Here is a 16,286-nt window from a genome sequence, read left to right on the forward strand (position 1 = left end):
CAGTAGCGTTCGATGCGGCGTCTATTCTTTATTATGTCTATGGTTGGGATTGGGGAAGTGTCGTAAATGCATCGTGCAAAATGAACAAAGTCACAATGTAGCCCATAGCTATTGAAATCACATCAAACATTCATTCTTCAACGCAAATTATCTATTTGTGTTATTTATTGAGACGGACTCAATAATTTACATGTGGTCACATAAGCCCGTGTAAAAAAATCGAAAACGATCTCCGTCCAAACTGGCGTTTTCATCGTTCAGGCACACCGAGTACAACGCTCGCCTTCTGCGTAGAATTAATGCATATCTATTAGGGTGATAATACTTGTATCTGAAGTACTCTAACTAAATTGGTAAATAAATTATAGAGATGGAGCAGCATATTTCTTTCACCTTTCATGTTCATCTTGACATTATAGATAGAGCGCAAGCTACCCCCAGTGCCATGGCAACTGAACGTCATCGTATCTGAAAAGCTCCGTCGTTTTCAAATGTCTCCGGCTAGGGGAGCGTATTCGAAAATCTCCGTTTTCAGTATTCGAATACGCCGTATTAGTATGGACGGGAGGTGCAAACGCAGACATGCGTTTCTAAATTTACCCGGGCTAGTGTCGACAGCCATAGATATTTATTATGTCTATGTGGACGGGGCCTTATGTACAATCAGAAACGGAACTATAGTTGAAGTCGAAGTTTCTCTGTAGTGATAATAGACGTAACACACAACACAGGCAGTGTTCGACATTTCTATAATATGTACAATCACTCTTCTTCTGTTGAGGTATTTGCGGATAGAAACTCGATGTACAAACACTCACAAAATAATATTAACAAAAGTGGTGAAAAGACAAGTCCCATCAGCGTTATTCTGGTCAGTTCGGGTAGTCGAGGTAACAAATTGCTATTTCGATACCCATTCCAAAGAGTGGCCGAGTGTCCATCGTCCCTTGCGAGTAAGTAGTCTACAGTACTGTCTAACATTATTATATGGTAACATGTTACTCAATTTACGAACCAGTGGACACGTTTGTTTACCAAATCCCGGCTAACATTATTATATAGATATAGGTGTAGTCTACTGAGATAATCAGATCATACTTTGCAATACCACAGCTTTACCTTACTCGTTGTGCTTGATCATGCTGGCTTTGTGTCCTCAAGCAAAACAGAGAAGTCCATATGCATTGAACACAACAGGAGATGTTCTTGAGGACCAAGATGGGGATTCAAGGTAATGTCCCGACTTCCGAGTAAACATTTTCGCTTTAGCCTCCAAAAAAGTCTGTGCACTGGAAGCTAACCAGGCTCATCAATACCGTCTATTGGCACCCCCTCTTTTACAGTATTTTAGAGACACTAATGCCAAGAAGCAGTGGTATGAATGACTTAAATGTGTTCTGTAAATCAATTCAGAAGCCAGAATATCATATCGTACACCATACCACCACACCATGCCTGTAACATAGATTGGACATTCAACCTTATTTTCAGATGATTATATATAGATCCTGTCTTCTTCAGGGACTGAAGGAGAGCTTAATTTCAGACAGTATATTACTTGCTAGGTGTTCTTCTACCTACCATATTCTGTAAGGCTACTCAGTCCTAGGATGTGTGTATGCACATATCAGTGCTTCAATGTTTTGTTTGTGTGCTTTTAAAATGTTTTGTTTAATTCTTACTGTCTTGGGGAGTTAGAAAACACTGACTAAGATTGAAAAAATAGCATGCCATCTGGGGCCTGTTCCATAAAGCCTGCTCAAAAGAGATGTGATTAAAGTCCAAAACCTGACTTGAATTAACCTAACAACTCAATCGAGGCTTAAGCGGTTCCATAATGGTCAATTCTAGTTCATGCAATCCGACTAATTTGAGTCAAGTTCAAGTAGTCAAGATATTTGCGGGTGCACCCTATTATCAAGCAGCCAGAGAGGTAGAATGTGGATCATATCAATCCACCATTGCAAAAAGCAATGTTGGATATGGCATCACGCCAGAAGGTCTGTGGTAAATCATTGCTTCCCCGTCAGGTAAATGTTACAGGAACGTCTGGTTAAGCAACAGCACTACTTAACTGACTACAGCCTGACTTAAGCCCATGACCAGGTTAGTTCTGCAGCATAAGTTGTCCTAGTAACTGAGCTTGAACTCAATTGAGCAGGCTTTATGGAATTGTATCAACTGGAAATGAGTCAGACTAACTGGCATAAACCTGACTTATTCAGCTAACTCGCTTAATGAAACAGGCCTCTGGTCAGGATAGGTGGACATAGGATTACTGACAATAGTCTAATAAGAAATACTGTTCCCAAAACATCAAACACGTCAGTTTTACAGACCCATCATTCCAAGATGATGATAACGCTCATTTGCTGAAAAGGCAATATCAATCACTGCTTTCAATTCAATATGAGGTATTATTATATGGCAACGACGGTACAAGCTTTCTGATTGGCTAATGGGTAGTCACGATGTTTGTTTTTGTTTCATGTCCCTCTGTTGTGCATACTGTCCAATTGTCTGCTGCATTTTTTCTTTTGTTTGCTTTTTTCTTTTTATGGCCCCATTCCCATTTCAGAGAACTATCTCCACTAACTGATGAACAGTTGGTAGCAGGGTAAGACCAAACCATTCTAAACCACGTTCCTTTTGTTTAGAACACACCTGTCTTTATTTACCCTGCCTCTTCCTTCCTGTTTTGTGTCTATAGCTTATCCTTTATGTTTGCAATTTTGCATATGCCTCAATCACCTGGAAATCCTTATAGAATTACTGAATATTCAATGATCCACTCGTCCAGGTATATCCTGCATTTCAACCATCACTTGTTTTGTTCCTGTGAAACCGGAAATACATCTGTTCATTTTGCAGTCTGAAACTGTTGTGTATCAATTGCAATTATATTATGTGTTCAGTTTCTATCTATCTATCTATCTAATTCTTATATCTAATTCATATTAATTGGAGTACTTATACTGTATGTACATAAGCTTACCATGTTTAAGTATACAGTCAGAATATTTCTGCCACAAACATAAGAAATAAGTTGTCATCCCTTTGTTTTGATGGTATATCTGGCCTGCTGCATGAGCTATGTAAACCAGCATGAGTACATCACCTCCCCTTTACAAAGTCCTCACCTCTCTACCAGAGAGGGTCTATTCTCTGTTTCTATTCTCGGTCAAAGATTTACACAAGCTGCCATCAAACGCTGATCAGTAAAATACCTTGCAGGCCAATCCATCTAAGGCCATGTGTAGACATGTTTAAACAAAAAATAATCAATATAAGATAAACAATAATTCGATCCCTCTGACTCGTCCTTTGTCTCTCCTCCACCTCCTTTCCACCTCTACTTGGACTAACTGGTGTTCTCACAAATGTATTTCCTGTGTTTAAATCAGGTTCTCAGACATCATTCTTGCAACCATCCTGGCCACCAAATCTGACATGTGTGGAAAGAAATTTGAGTTGAAGATAGACAATGTACGTTTTGTTGGGCACCCAACTCTTCTACAGCATCCTCACACCATCCAGGTAAGAAATGACTGAGTATGTTTATTTACTCTGTCCATTTTGTCTATGCGTGCGGTGAAAGAGAAGACTAAATGTCCGTCACTACTTTTGGCTATCCTACAGGCAAACAATTATCTTGTTTTTTAGGAATATCCTTTAACACGCTTTGGTATTTAAGCCACTTACCTACGTAAGCAATGGAAGGCAAGCAACAAACAATTTAATTTAATAACCAAGGAAATTCACCAATGAAAGCTAGCTTTCCAACTTTCTGTGTTGACTAATGGTGACTATTTATGGAATTCAAAAAGTGTTCCTGAAACCATGAAGCGTATTTGAAACTCTTTGAAGGATTATATATTAAAAAAAAACTATTTTATTGTAGTTTGTATGACATGCGGCACTAAATTAATTGTTTTGTTTCTTCAAAATATTTTTTTAATTTGCTTGCCCTTCAGGGCTTTCACACTTTACTTGTCTCTTGTCACTTAATTTATGGTAGTGTATTTACTACTTTGTGCATGTTAAACTAAGAAAGACAGCGAATGTTGAGTAGTCAAGACAAACCTATTATCGATAAAAAGGGTCTACTACATTATTATAATGTAAATTGTTGACTCTACTTCCACGTGCTCATCTAATTTAGTTGGAAGATTAAAATGACTCCTTATCAACATGGAGACACCCTCCTGAACATTGTGAATCATTACCCTGTTGCTAAAGAAAATAATCATGCTTGGTCCTGTAGGGGCCCAGACATTGCACGCCTCCGGCGCTCTCTGTCCTATACCACCACCCAAACTCTAATTCACGCACTCATAACCTCCAGACTGGACTACTGCAACAGCATCTTATATGGCTTTCCAAACACTGTCCTCAACAAACTCCAACATGTCCAGAACTCTGCCGCTCGTCTGCTCACCGCCACTCGCCGCTACGAACACATCACCCCGGTCCTCCGAAACCTCCACTGGCTCCCGGTCAAACACAGGATCAACTTCAAAATACTACTCACCACCTACAAAGCCCAAAATAACCTGGCTCATTCCTACCTTTCTGACCTCCTCCCCCTTCATGCCCCGACCCGTTGCCTCAGGTCCACCGGCGCAAACACCCTAAAAACCATCAGGATGAAGCACCGGACCTGGGGTGACAGGGCCTTCTCGGCTGCTGCTCCCTCCCTCTGGAATGACCTCCCTCTCCCTATCCGTCTGGCTCCCAATGTAGCACTATTTAAACAATCCCTCAAAACTCACCTTTTCAACCTCGCCTTCACCTGAACATCCCCTGCTCCCTCCACTACTAGACTTATATGTTAGTCTTTATAATATCATGTTGTCTGTTTTGTTCAATCCTTTGTCTTTATATTTTACTGTTGTCTTGTTTTGCTTGTACTCATACATGTAAAGGGACTTTGAGTATTAGAAAGCGCTATAAAAAAACGAATTATTATTAGTGGGTTAAATATTGTCCAAACAACCAAAACAAATTCCCCTATGATTTAAAGGAAGATGGGGAAACTGAACAGTGTATTAGCATTAACCAAATAATGCCAATACCAATAGAATTCCAGGTATCTGACTCTATGGGTTAAAGCAGAGCAAGAATGGTCAAAGTACGGTTAAATGAAATACGCATTTAATAACTTTGCAAATGAATGAAATCAATTACAAAGCAAACATCTTACAATGTGAAAGCTTTAAATCTTACCTACTCTACCATGATCATTGTAAATCAGAGAGAAAGCAAGAGGTGAGCAAAGAGTAGGACAGTAGGACAAGGGAGAACTGACGAGAAGGTCTCAGGAGATGAAGAATCCCCAGAATAATGCATTACAATTCCCTTTATACACAAGAACAACCAATCAGACCTCATCTTAAATGGTGTGTAGGAGCCATCAAGTTGAGACCGTCCAGAAACTCCAGACTTAGCATATGAGAAGTGGGGGCAAGTTTGACACCCAGCCTTACAGTCCTTGATTGTGTCTGTAATTTAATTTCAAGTATATGAATATATACTGTATGTCAGGGGTGTCCAACCCTGTTCCTAGAGCGCTAACTGCCAGTAGGTTTTCGCTCCAACTCTAATCTAGCACACCAGATTCTAATAGTAGTAGTTTCAAATAAGGTTGGCTGGATCAAAAGCCAACAGGCCGGTAGCTGTCCACGAACAGGGTTGGAGATCCTTGCTGTATTTTATATTAAAGTCCCCCAGCATTAAGGCTGTGTTCTTAGATGCAATCAACTTGTATTCATTGTATTTATTTATGTAAATATGATCCTCAAGGTTTCTTTAGTCCTTTGGAAATCAAAATATAAATAGACTTAGTCCTTGGGATTCATGTATTTTGTAAGTGTATTTGAATGATTATTCATATTACAGACCCTCATGATTAAATCATGCGACCACCGTTTGTTGAAATGATTGTCACTTAAGACATACATGGGACCGTACTTTTATGATTACATGAAATGTATGCTAAACATTTGTATATATTTGTTACAGGTGTCCAAAACAGATCCGTCACCCAAGAGGGAGACGCCGACGATGATCCTGTTCAGTGTGGTGTTTGCTTTGAGGGTATACAAGTATTTCAATTTTTTTGTTTGTTATTTCAAATAGATAAATAGCTATGTACAGTATTTGACTAGGTTCTGGATATGGGCAATACTATTCTGCATGCAGTTTGATAGGGACTCGGTGGAGCTGTTGGGTTGAGACAAGGTCAGGACTGTGTTCTTAGGAAGGGTGGGGTGTATATGTGTGATAACTTTTCGGAATGACGAGAATGTTATCACCCACATGAATTCCAGAAAGGGACAGAAAGAGGGTGGGGGGTGTAATCAGGGGTTCCAGGATGGCATAATCCTGCCCTGATCATCTGGGGCTGGGTGACTCAGCTTGGTTGACTGCTGACTCACTGTGTCCTTCAACAGCTGACATGGGTTTAATAGTGCACAGTGTTACGTTCCAACCACCTTATTACTGACATCATTCAGTAGATATGCTTAGCTCTCTTGACAAAATACAGAGTTTGAACCCTCCCATACCAAAACTTGTTCTACATTACACATAGTGTAATATTAGTTAGAAAACATTTGTAACTAATATTGAATGCATTTCGTTATGCTATCGTAGTAATTCTGATAGACTATAGTAGGGAGTACGTCTCAGGGGATAGAAAGAGCATGGGGGACTGAATCATTTATTGATTCCTAAGTGAGTGTTGTATATTTTGGGTATCTCGGTATATACGGTATATGTGTCATACCAGTGAATGTGCACTGATCATAATTTGGCTGCTCACGAGTTGAATACTGATGAATGATCAAGTGTAAGCGTGACGGCGTTATTTTCGATCGAGCAAGCTCAAGTGACAGTCGACTTCCATCCCTACTGTGTCTGCGCCTCCCTAACTCTTCTTGGCACCCCCTCAGGCCAATGCAGACCCCTCAGTCATCAGCTGCATGCACAACCTATCCCGGCGCATCGCCATCGCCCTGCAGCATGAGGAGAGACGCTGCCAGTACCTCACCAGAGAGGCCAAGCTCATGTTGGCAGTTCAGGATGAGGTCACCACCATCACAGAAAGTGAGCATCCCACCCTGTCATGTACACAACCACTCCTCACCCTCGTCAAGCCATCCGGCCCTCACAACTCTGACTGCATGCCAGAACAATCCCTGTGTGGTGGTGTGCTCAATGGCAGGTTTGTGATGGTGTTTTCTGGATTTGTCATGTTAGCAGATGGCAGCCCCCAGTCCCCATTCAGACAAATCCTTCCCAAATGCAAACTTGCCAGGGACCTGAAAGAGGCATATGATAGGTCTGTAATAACACACCACGCATCATCACAGCACATTCCCTTGCTCCTCAGTACCCTTCTTGCTTACTGGAAGCTGTTACGTTACACGGCTGTCCTGCGTGTCTCTGCTTGGTTTGCAGCCTTTGCACGACTGGGGTGGTTCGAGTTCACATCAACAACTGGCTGGAGGTGAGCTTCTGTCTGCCCCACAAGATCCACAGGGTGGGGGGCAACCACATCCCCCTTGAGGCACTGGAGCGCAGCCTGAAGGCCATAAGGTGTGTGTGTGTGTGTGATGGTTTTTGTCTGTGGGAGGGAGGCTTGTAGTTTGGGTCTATAGCTGGATTACTCTCTTGATGCACCGGCCACCTCTTAACGCGGTTGAATGTCTTACTGTGGGTTCTTGTGGTCTGCAGGTCAATCTGATATGTACAGTGGGTGTGCTGTGATACAGGGCCACCTAGTGGTCCCCCCCCCAAAAAAACACCATCCAACATATGTCTCGAAATGCAAATTGTCCGCTCTCTTCAATGATATTGTACATGTTCTTTGCAATAACAGGATGAAAATATATGCGATGATGTTACTAGTCGAATGTCATTTCGTCAGTGTGTTGTCGGATTACCCACACACCGTAGTCACTTATTGCTGCTAGATATTAAATCATAGAGGAATGCTCTCTCTCTCTCTCATAGAGAAAGGCAATGACTTGTGTTGTTCCGCAGGCCCTACCATGCTCTTCTGCTACTGGACAGTGAGAAGGCCTTGCTGGCCCAGCTTCCTCTGGACTGCTCCCCTGCCCTGGTGCGCCTCATCAAGACCTGCTCTGCAGTCAAGAACCTCCAGCAGCTGGCCCAGGACGCAGATCTGGCCCTACTACAGGTCCAGTGACACTAGCATCCAACTCCTGTCACACTAACACGCTGCGGTCACATCACTTGTCTCGTCTCGAGAACTGTATGTCATGAAGAGTAACACATGCGTTACAACATGTCATTGGGGTTGAGTTACCATGTAGACCAGGTGCGAGCTGTTTGCCACCGACTTAAAGCAACATTCGCATCAATGCAAACAATGATGTGGGCATTTAATGTCTCAATGTGGAAAAGCATATCAAACTGAGTGGTACTAAATGATGCACAACTGATGGCATACTGCCATCTACTGGACTTGAGGCACTTAACAGTAAGCACATTGTTAATAAGGAGCTGTCCTTTTTGTTTTTGTTCGCTGTTTTAAGTCAGCCAAACTGACGAATCACCTTGCTATTTTTCCGTGCAGATCTTTCAGATTGCAGCTCACCTGGTATACTGGGGCAAGGCCATCATTGTCTACCCTCTCTGTGAGAACAACGTCTACATGCTGTCCCCACATGCCAACATCAGCCTGTGAGTCTTGTCCCATTGTCCTTCCTTCCACCCCACTCTCTCTCTCTCTCTCTCTCTCTCTCTCTCTCTCTCTCTCTCTCCCCCTCCCTCCCTCGCTCTTCCATTCTGCTCCATTTCTGCTTGCAGCGTTACCATGCCTCATCACCCAGGGAGAGCTCAAGGATGACAGGAGCCCAACCAACCAGGGGATATTCCGTAGACAGCCTGTCTGTTTGGAAATCACATTATAGCTGTCAGGAAGATAACTCGTAATGATAAATTCTATTGTCCAGATCATGCGTCTGGTAAACCCGATATAGTTTGAATGAAGCTGGCAAAAATGCTGCGTACAAATTGTGTGCAGCGAACTTTATTATGGTGAATATCCCCTCTCATAGGTACTCGCTATTGGCAGAGCAGTTTGCCCAGCAGTTTCCAGGTCATGAGCTGCCCTCTATGTTGGCCAAATTCTCCCTGCCTGTTTCCCTGGCAGAGTTTAGAAACCCACTAGATGCTCCTGTGCAGGAGGTAAGTGTCCCAAAGAATGCTATATAAAACTGAAACGTATGGTTATTTAAGTCAGAAGTGAAGTGAGGGGGTCTGAGAGGCAGATACAGAAATGTTCCTGCTCCACCCTGGTCAGACATTGCCTTGTGTAGGTCATCAATTATATAAAGCAGTCAGTCACATTGGCTTCATCCTTTAAAATGTCCATTATTTATGAGAACAAGATCCGAACACAGGCTACATTATGGCCTTATTTTGGGTTCAGGTGGAACTCTCAGGAGGCTGGAAACATACCAAAACTGCCTGTGGTTAAAAGGATGTGCTGAGTTCCACAATACATTTTTCACTGGCCCTATCTTTCTGTAAGGATGCCTGTGACCTGGTTTGCTCTCCCCTGCCCTGCCCTGCCCTCTCCCCTGCCCTGCCCTCTCCCCTCCCCTGCTCTCCCCTGCCCTGGGTGTCCAGGCCCAGCTCATCCAGATGGTGGTGTGGATGCTACAGCATCGCCTGCTCATCCAGCTGCACACCTACGTGTGCCTACTGGTGCCTCCCGGTGAGGAGGAGCCGGGGCTGCGGGAGGAGGAGCTCCCCCTGACAGCCAGGGTGGGGGGCCGCAGCCTCAGCACTCCCAGTGCCCTCAGCTTCGGATCCCCAAGTAAGTCCCCCCCCCCTCGTCCAGCTGCTACACCCACGGTGGTCAGTGAGCCTCTGAGCTCTGTGCCAGGCCGCGTCAGTGTAGCGGCAGCCTGAGGGGTACTTTTGTCTCCGATTCGCCGCCGCTAATCGTTGACTCCGTCCCGGGTTCCTCGTCCCGGTTGATCATCAGCTGTCTCCTGTCTGTAGCCAGCAGCGACGACATGACCCTGACCAGCCCCAGCATGGAGAACTCGAGTGCTGAGCTGATGCCTGGTGGAGATTCTCCCCTCAACAAGAGGATGACGGAGACCTTGCTGGCCAGTCTGACGGAACAGGAGCGCCAGGTGATCCTCAGCATCCCTGCTGCCCAGAACCCGGAGGACCTGCGCATGTTTGCCAGGTAAGCCCCTCTGATCCTTGGCGCTGATGGGAACCCTATGGGTTTGGGACAATGATGGTGTGCGCTACAGCTCAGATTCTCTCTCTGTCGCCCTCTGCTGTGTGTCAGCCAGCCTAACAGACGGACCAAGTCTATAAAAAAGCACCCCAGTGATCTCAGAGGAAACATAAATCAGTTTGCTTTGTGGTTTGGGGAATTAAGATGTTTTTTTGACTGAAAAGCAAAGGGGTTAACAGATTTTTTTTTTTTTCAAGAGGAAGTGGAAGCAGTTATTCAGTTATGTGCTGCAATGCAAACTGAGACGTATTCACTCATTTTCAGTCCTGCCTCGTGGTAGGTTTCCTTAGTTCATGGTTATAGGAGAATCTGATTCACTTCCTCCTCTGTGCTGGTTGGACTACAACCCCCTCCCTCCCCCCTCCAGGCTGCTGCACTACTTCCGAGGCCACCACCACCTGGAGGAGATCATGTACAACGAGAACATGAGGCGCTCGCATCTCAAGACGCTCTTCGATAAGTTCCGCAGCGTGCTGGTGGTCACCAACCATGAGGACCCAGTCATCTCCCTCTTCCAGTCACCTCTTGAATAGGGAGTCTAGGAGGAGACACGGTCTTGGTTACCCTGCTCCTGAAAACATGGGACAATTTGACAATGACGCTGCTTTGACTGACTGTTTATTTTTTCATTATCACTGGGAGGGTGATTGTGTATGTATGCCATTGTACAGAAAAATAATCTACCGCTTTAAGATAACTGATTGTGCTTGCCTGTGTTAGCTAATGCTCTGTTTTTTTTTTTTTGCCTTGCAATTTGAGATCTCATTGTGTTGTTATTAAATTATTACAGAAATCTGCTGTACTGATACCAAGGAACTGTCTAGGTTGACGACTGTGCATGATGAACCTTTCCAATTACTGAGGTTGGTTCACTCTCGTCAGTTGTAGTAAACACAGCAGAGGTGGGCACATGCTGTAACGATCATTCCAGACCCCAGGCTGCCCTGAATAGCCCCCCTTCCTCTCCCAGAGTCTCTAGAGTGCCAGAGAAAAACTAAGAATGAAAAGATGCCAAACATCAGACAAGCTGTTTTTGCTTCGAGAGGAGGGGAACGTTCTAAACATCTGTGAAATTGATGAGAAGAGGATTTGGGAGTTTTGAAGTGAAGCAAGGACATTCGTTCCAGTGCTTGTTTCAAGGTAAAGAATGTGAATTGTCGGTTGGCCATTTAGTTAGTTCAGTTGGATTGATTGCAAGGATTATGGATCAAGGAAAAGAACACAGTACAGTTTTATACCCCAAAATCTTTTTTACCATGTAAAGAAAGGTGCAACAAATTACTACATTTATAGATTCTAATCTGTGGGGTTGAGACAGAAAATAATGGAAACCATAAAAATGGAAAATGGAACCATAGCAAGGATTTCTGCATAGTTAATGTTTCATTTAGCACATCTTGAACTGTGGTATTTGCTTATCAAAACATCTGGTTATGGGTGTACCTTGGTTCTATTCCATCACTGAGTATTGTGGAAAATGGATAAACATGCCCATGTGTTGAATAAGTGAAAAACTAATCGGAGAGTTAAGAAAAAAAACAAGTGTATGCTGTCAGTTGTACGCTCACACAGTGTAGCAGAAGCATGGGCCTTAAATTAAGAAAATCTCATGTCCACACGTTTGACAGTTTTAGTTCTGTCCTGTGTCAGCGTTGCATTCCTCCGTTGACGGAACCGGGTCATGAACAGCGCTGCAGACCACAGCCAGCCCCTCGGCCTGTCGGTCCACCACGCTCACACATGGGTGTCCTCGCAGATAGAAGCGCAGGGGTTTGGTGGCCCATTCTCCATGGGACTCTATGCCAATGCGGGATGCTGTCACCACGTCCAGGGGCCCTGCCTGGGAGGTCCTCTCCAGCCACACGTCTGGGTCAGAGGCTAGGTCTCTGCGGTCAAAGCAGCGGGGGATGTCCAGAGCTTGGCACAGTTTGGAGGGCCCGTTGCAAAGCTCTTTGTCCTTGAGAGGTCGCGCTCCTGCCTTCCGTCTGGCCACTCGCAGCTGCCTCATGAAGGGCATGCCCTGAAGGGGTTCCAGAGAGCGTAGTAGAACTGCAGCCCCCTCCCCTGCAACAACAAAAAACAAAAAAAACAATGCACAACCAGTCAGCAGGCTCCACTCTGTCTCCTTCCTCTTGCCCTTTCCTTAATGTTGACTGAAAAAACAACAGCATGCAGGCTAGGCCTCATATAGTCCATTAATGAGAAACATTTCAGTCTTTAATGAGGTGGTTTTCCAACAGATAAGACTTCATTTCTCTGTAACATCATTACAACTGCTTCGTGCGGTTTTATGAGGTGGTGTTTTTAAGACCACTCTTAGTACAGTACCCTTACCTTGACTGGATACATTCATACAGAGATAAATGCCATAGATTGAATACACATAGATTGTGCCCGGCTTCATAAACATTGCCGTGTTTCTCTCTGTGCGCTTCCCCCCAGCTGAGTGAGACGCTTTGTCCTCCCCTCCAAGGTAGGCCTCAGTCTCCACCACCATGCCTCTCAGCTCAGTACCGTCTGCACATCGGTGCACCAATACCTGGCACCAAGACAACAGTTAACTACTGGTGTTACAGTATCCTCAACCATTTAAAATGCACAAGTCAAGTGTATTGGGGATGGGGGGGATACAAAGCGACATGGGAGGGGTTATTATAAGCCCGGAAGATGGCGTAGGCGTGCAAATTAGGTAACCACAGAAGAGAAAGTCACATTTAATGGATTGTTGTTGCTTGCTTACTTTAGTAGGTAAAATCCGTGATGTAGAGAACATTATATGAACTGTAGAGAAGTATGAAGTATACCACAGTCTGTATGCAGCCTGACTGAATATGGGCTGCAGACTTTATAACAGGCCTTTAGGAAAGTGGTCCAGGTATGCATTATTATATAGGTTTATGAGCTAGGAAACCATGACTATGTCTACTAATGTTTTGGTACAGCCAACTAAAGCAGGAAGTAGCTCAGTGGAAAAGCATTTGACTGCAGATCAAGATACTCAAAGATCAAGAAAGGGGGCCCTATACGTTGCTTTGATCAAAGCGTCTGCGAAATAGATAAACCATGGCAAGCACCAGCACCCCTGGTCGGCACTACAATGAATGACGTGGGTACAATACGTTAGTCAAAAGACTGTACCTTGCCGAGAAAAGCTTTAGCTAAACAAACACATGGCTGGTTGAAAAAGTCTTCTCCAAGTCTGCAGGGATCCCCTTCATTGTGAAAATAAGGACTAACATCCTTCACGTGGACATTGCCACTCTCACTATGCGGCACTGGCCTTACTCGTTTTGCCTGATCTGCTGACTCTAGGGCTGAAGGCAATTTTCTCTTACGTGCTGACATAGTTCTGCATACGACAGGGAATCCACTTCGCCTGTCTTCTGTTCCAGGCTAGCTAACTAAAGCTAGCTAAAAACATTAACTCCTGTCTGAGCTGGTTTTCGAACTTCAGCCTGTGCAACGATCAACAGATAGGTGCTGTACGATCAAGTGTTATGTATTCATTTATTGTTATTTAATTATTTTACGTTTAGGTCCACAATTATAGTTAATTAATAGAATCGGCGTTTGACATTGGCCTCCAAATCAGCTAGCTCATCTTAAAGGCACAGTACAGTAATGTATTACAGGGTTAGTGAACCCATAATCACAGTTAGTGCTATTTCTTTTTTCAAGTAATGCGATCGATAGGCTAAACAGTATGATTTGACAGTATAATTATAATTTGATATTTGTAAATTGTGGGAAAGACAGATAATCGTCAGCTGCATTACATTTTCCTAGTTGAAGATTTGCATTATGTTGCTAGTCGCAAAATTGTTACATTTGAACAAGAGCTAATCTGAGCATGTTAGCTACTGTACCAACCTGCGTTACCTTATTTCCTCTGCATTTTTTTTGAGTCACCAGCCACCACTGCCTAAACATTACTAAAACCCTATTATGTTCCACTGACTTGGTATAATCAATAACAGATGGGCTGTCATAATTCTGCCAATCAATAATGGTTTTAAAACAGCTGTTGTCACAACATTGTTGTCTTTTGCATACATTAACATTGGTATACTGTGGAGATGGTGGTGAAAGTATGATACATTTAAGTATTTTGCACATGGTAAGCTTTGAAACATGGTCTTGAGTTAAATAGGTGACACCGCCTATTTTCATTTTGCAAAGCTTTGTCTGTGTTTGCTTTGATAGTTTAGAGACTACAGTCTCAGGAAAAGGTAACTCAGTGGTATTGCAGTCACAGTGACATCAGATTAGGTTAGTTTCCTGTTGTTTATTAATAGTTTGTCTTGGCCTTGATTGAATAAGAAAATATCTGTTGTTTTGAACTGATTAGGGATGACCTTGCTCTGATGATTTTCTCAGCATCGCTGTCATAAGCATTCATATGCAGTTCCTGTTTCACACATTTGGATCATGCAGCCTATTGAAGTAGCATAAGATATTTTAGTAATTAAAGATGCATTATCACATGGTATTAAAGTAATCAAAGTAATTACGCTATGTTGTTGGTAGGCTATATGTTCTCTTTTCCTCATCCTGCCTTATCATTTATCTCAGCTTTGTTAAGAAAACAGTCTTCTCTAATAAGTGGTTATAAATAGTGCTTAAGTCCTCGTGTTTGCCCATGCCCAGGAAGCGGCATCCGCCAACTTGTCCTGGGGGGCAGTGATGACCCATGTGCCAGCCTGGCTGAGTAACAGAATGGGACATGTTCGTGCTTTATAGCACATAGTGGGGATAACAGTCTGTTGACTGATCGAATTTATTGGACAACTTAAAAAAATACATAAACAGTCAGCATGACAGTGCACACAATACAATATTATTCCTGTGGTGGACCTTGTAGATGCACATAGTAGGGTGATGGAAATGCCAAATATTTCAAAATTGGAATCTATAAACAACATTATTGTTTTTAATTGACTTTTCCTATAGGCCTACTCTTTGGTATTTAATTTGATAATAATCTTTCCCTGAATGGACTTGGGGAATGGAAAAAGTATTATTAAGTAGGCCTAACAACAGGGAACAAAGAAGTGCTTTTGTATGAGGTACTCTCTTCCATAAAATGCATTCCAGATCTTCTAGTACGGTGCTATGTGTTTGTACAAGTACTTCTATATACAAAATATTTGGTCTCTTAAAAATAAAAGAATGCAAATGTCCTTATAGTATTGGCTGCCTTGTGGGCTATTTTGTGGTATACAAGTACACTTGATTTTTTAAGTTATAAGTAAGAGCTTTATTTTAAAATCAATGGAATAGGAAAAGCATGGCGGACATTAAAAACATCAACTTATAAACGCTATGACACAGGGACACTCAACTGTCTTTTTTCCTCTGGAAATGTACTTGCAGGCTTGATTAGCTGGGGTCCGGGCTCCATGTTGGCCAGCTTGACAGTATGATCGTTGGTGGCTCTGATGGAGTTGACAGATTTTGGTTTCTAACTTGGCCTCTCATGACTCTGCCTCGCACAGCCTTTCCCTTCAGTACAGTTCTGCCATCAGAGTCAGACAGACGTGTTTCCAGACGCCAGACCTACCGCCTTTTGCTCCCCAGAGACTACCCCCTCAGAGGGGAGGCTCTGAACCTACAGGAACAGAGGGGAACATGTTGCAAGCCATGTCCCAGGGTCCAATGACTGTCTTCTCTGAAGCTTTTCCAAAGCAGCTTTTCATGCACTGACAAGGGACGTTGAAGTGGTTGCAGTCTGTTACCAAGCAACAACCTACCAAGTCCAGACTAAAGTACATTGAAGCATCCCTTAGCTGTCACCACATTGAAAACAACTCCATTTTCTAAATCATCAGTCAACTGTCAGACCTGTCCTCTCCTGTGAGACCAGGTCTGATGCGCTCCAATGGACTGAATGAACATGTCGTAGCCTTACATACAGACTGTCCATTTAGGAACCAAGCCTTCTGTACTGCTTTCGTATCTGACGTGAAAATACATACATCTATAGAAAAGTGTGACAGAA

At 43.4% G+C, this 16,286-nt stretch overlaps 2 protein-coding genes across 4 annotated transcripts; one reads left to right on the top strand and one right to left on the bottom strand.

Annotated features, from left to right (window-relative positions):
- Nucleotides 1–473: 473 nt before the first annotated feature.
- nprl3 (NPR3-like, GATOR1 complex subunit) lies at nt 474–11,104 on the top strand. 3 transcript variants are annotated; one of them, XM_084678788.1, is made up of 14 exons: nt 474–953; nt 1,162–1,231; nt 2,579–2,617; nt 3,405–3,537; nt 6,022–6,096; nt 6,954–7,107; nt 7,261–7,342; nt 7,462–7,599; nt 8,047–8,203; nt 8,603–8,709; nt 9,087–9,216; nt 9,661–9,850; nt 10,039–10,231; nt 10,656–11,104. In XM_084678788.1, the coding sequence occupies exons 1-14, from the start codon at nt 755–757 to the stop codon at nt 10,819–10,821; spliced, it is 1,833 nt and encodes a 610-aa protein (XP_084534914.1). In that variant the 5' UTR covers nt 474–754; the 3' UTR covers nt 10,822–11,104. The 3 variants fall into 3 exon arrangements, with proteins under 3 accessions (XP_084534914.1, XP_084534915.1, XP_084534916.1); XM_084678789.1 differs by having other exon boundaries at nt 7,264–7,342; XM_084678790.1 differs by lacking the exon at nt 2,579–2,617 and having other exon boundaries at nt 476–953.
- A 429-nt stretch (nt 11,105–11,533) lies between these two features.
- On the bottom strand, nt 11,534–14,155 carry mpg (N-methylpurine DNA glycosylase). The gene is made up of 3 exons (XM_084678791.1): nt 13,427–14,155; nt 12,623–12,827; nt 11,534–12,352 (listed from the first exon to the last, which is right to left on the bottom strand). The coding sequence occupies exons 1-3, from the start codon at nt 13,631–13,633 to the stop codon at nt 11,919–11,921; spliced, it is 846 nt and encodes a 281-aa protein (XP_084534917.1). The 5' UTR covers nt 13,634–14,155; the 3' UTR covers nt 11,534–11,918.
- Between the last annotated feature and the right edge of the window lie 2,131 nt (nt 14,156–16,286).

This window comes from Hypomesus nipponensis, chromosome 17 (assembly GCF_054491055.1).
Source record: "Hypomesus nipponensis isolate SF chromosome 17, ASM5449105v1, whole genome shotgun sequence".
Classification (NCBI taxonomy): domain Eukaryota; kingdom Metazoa; phylum Chordata; class Actinopteri; order Osmeriformes; family Osmeridae; genus Hypomesus; species Hypomesus nipponensis.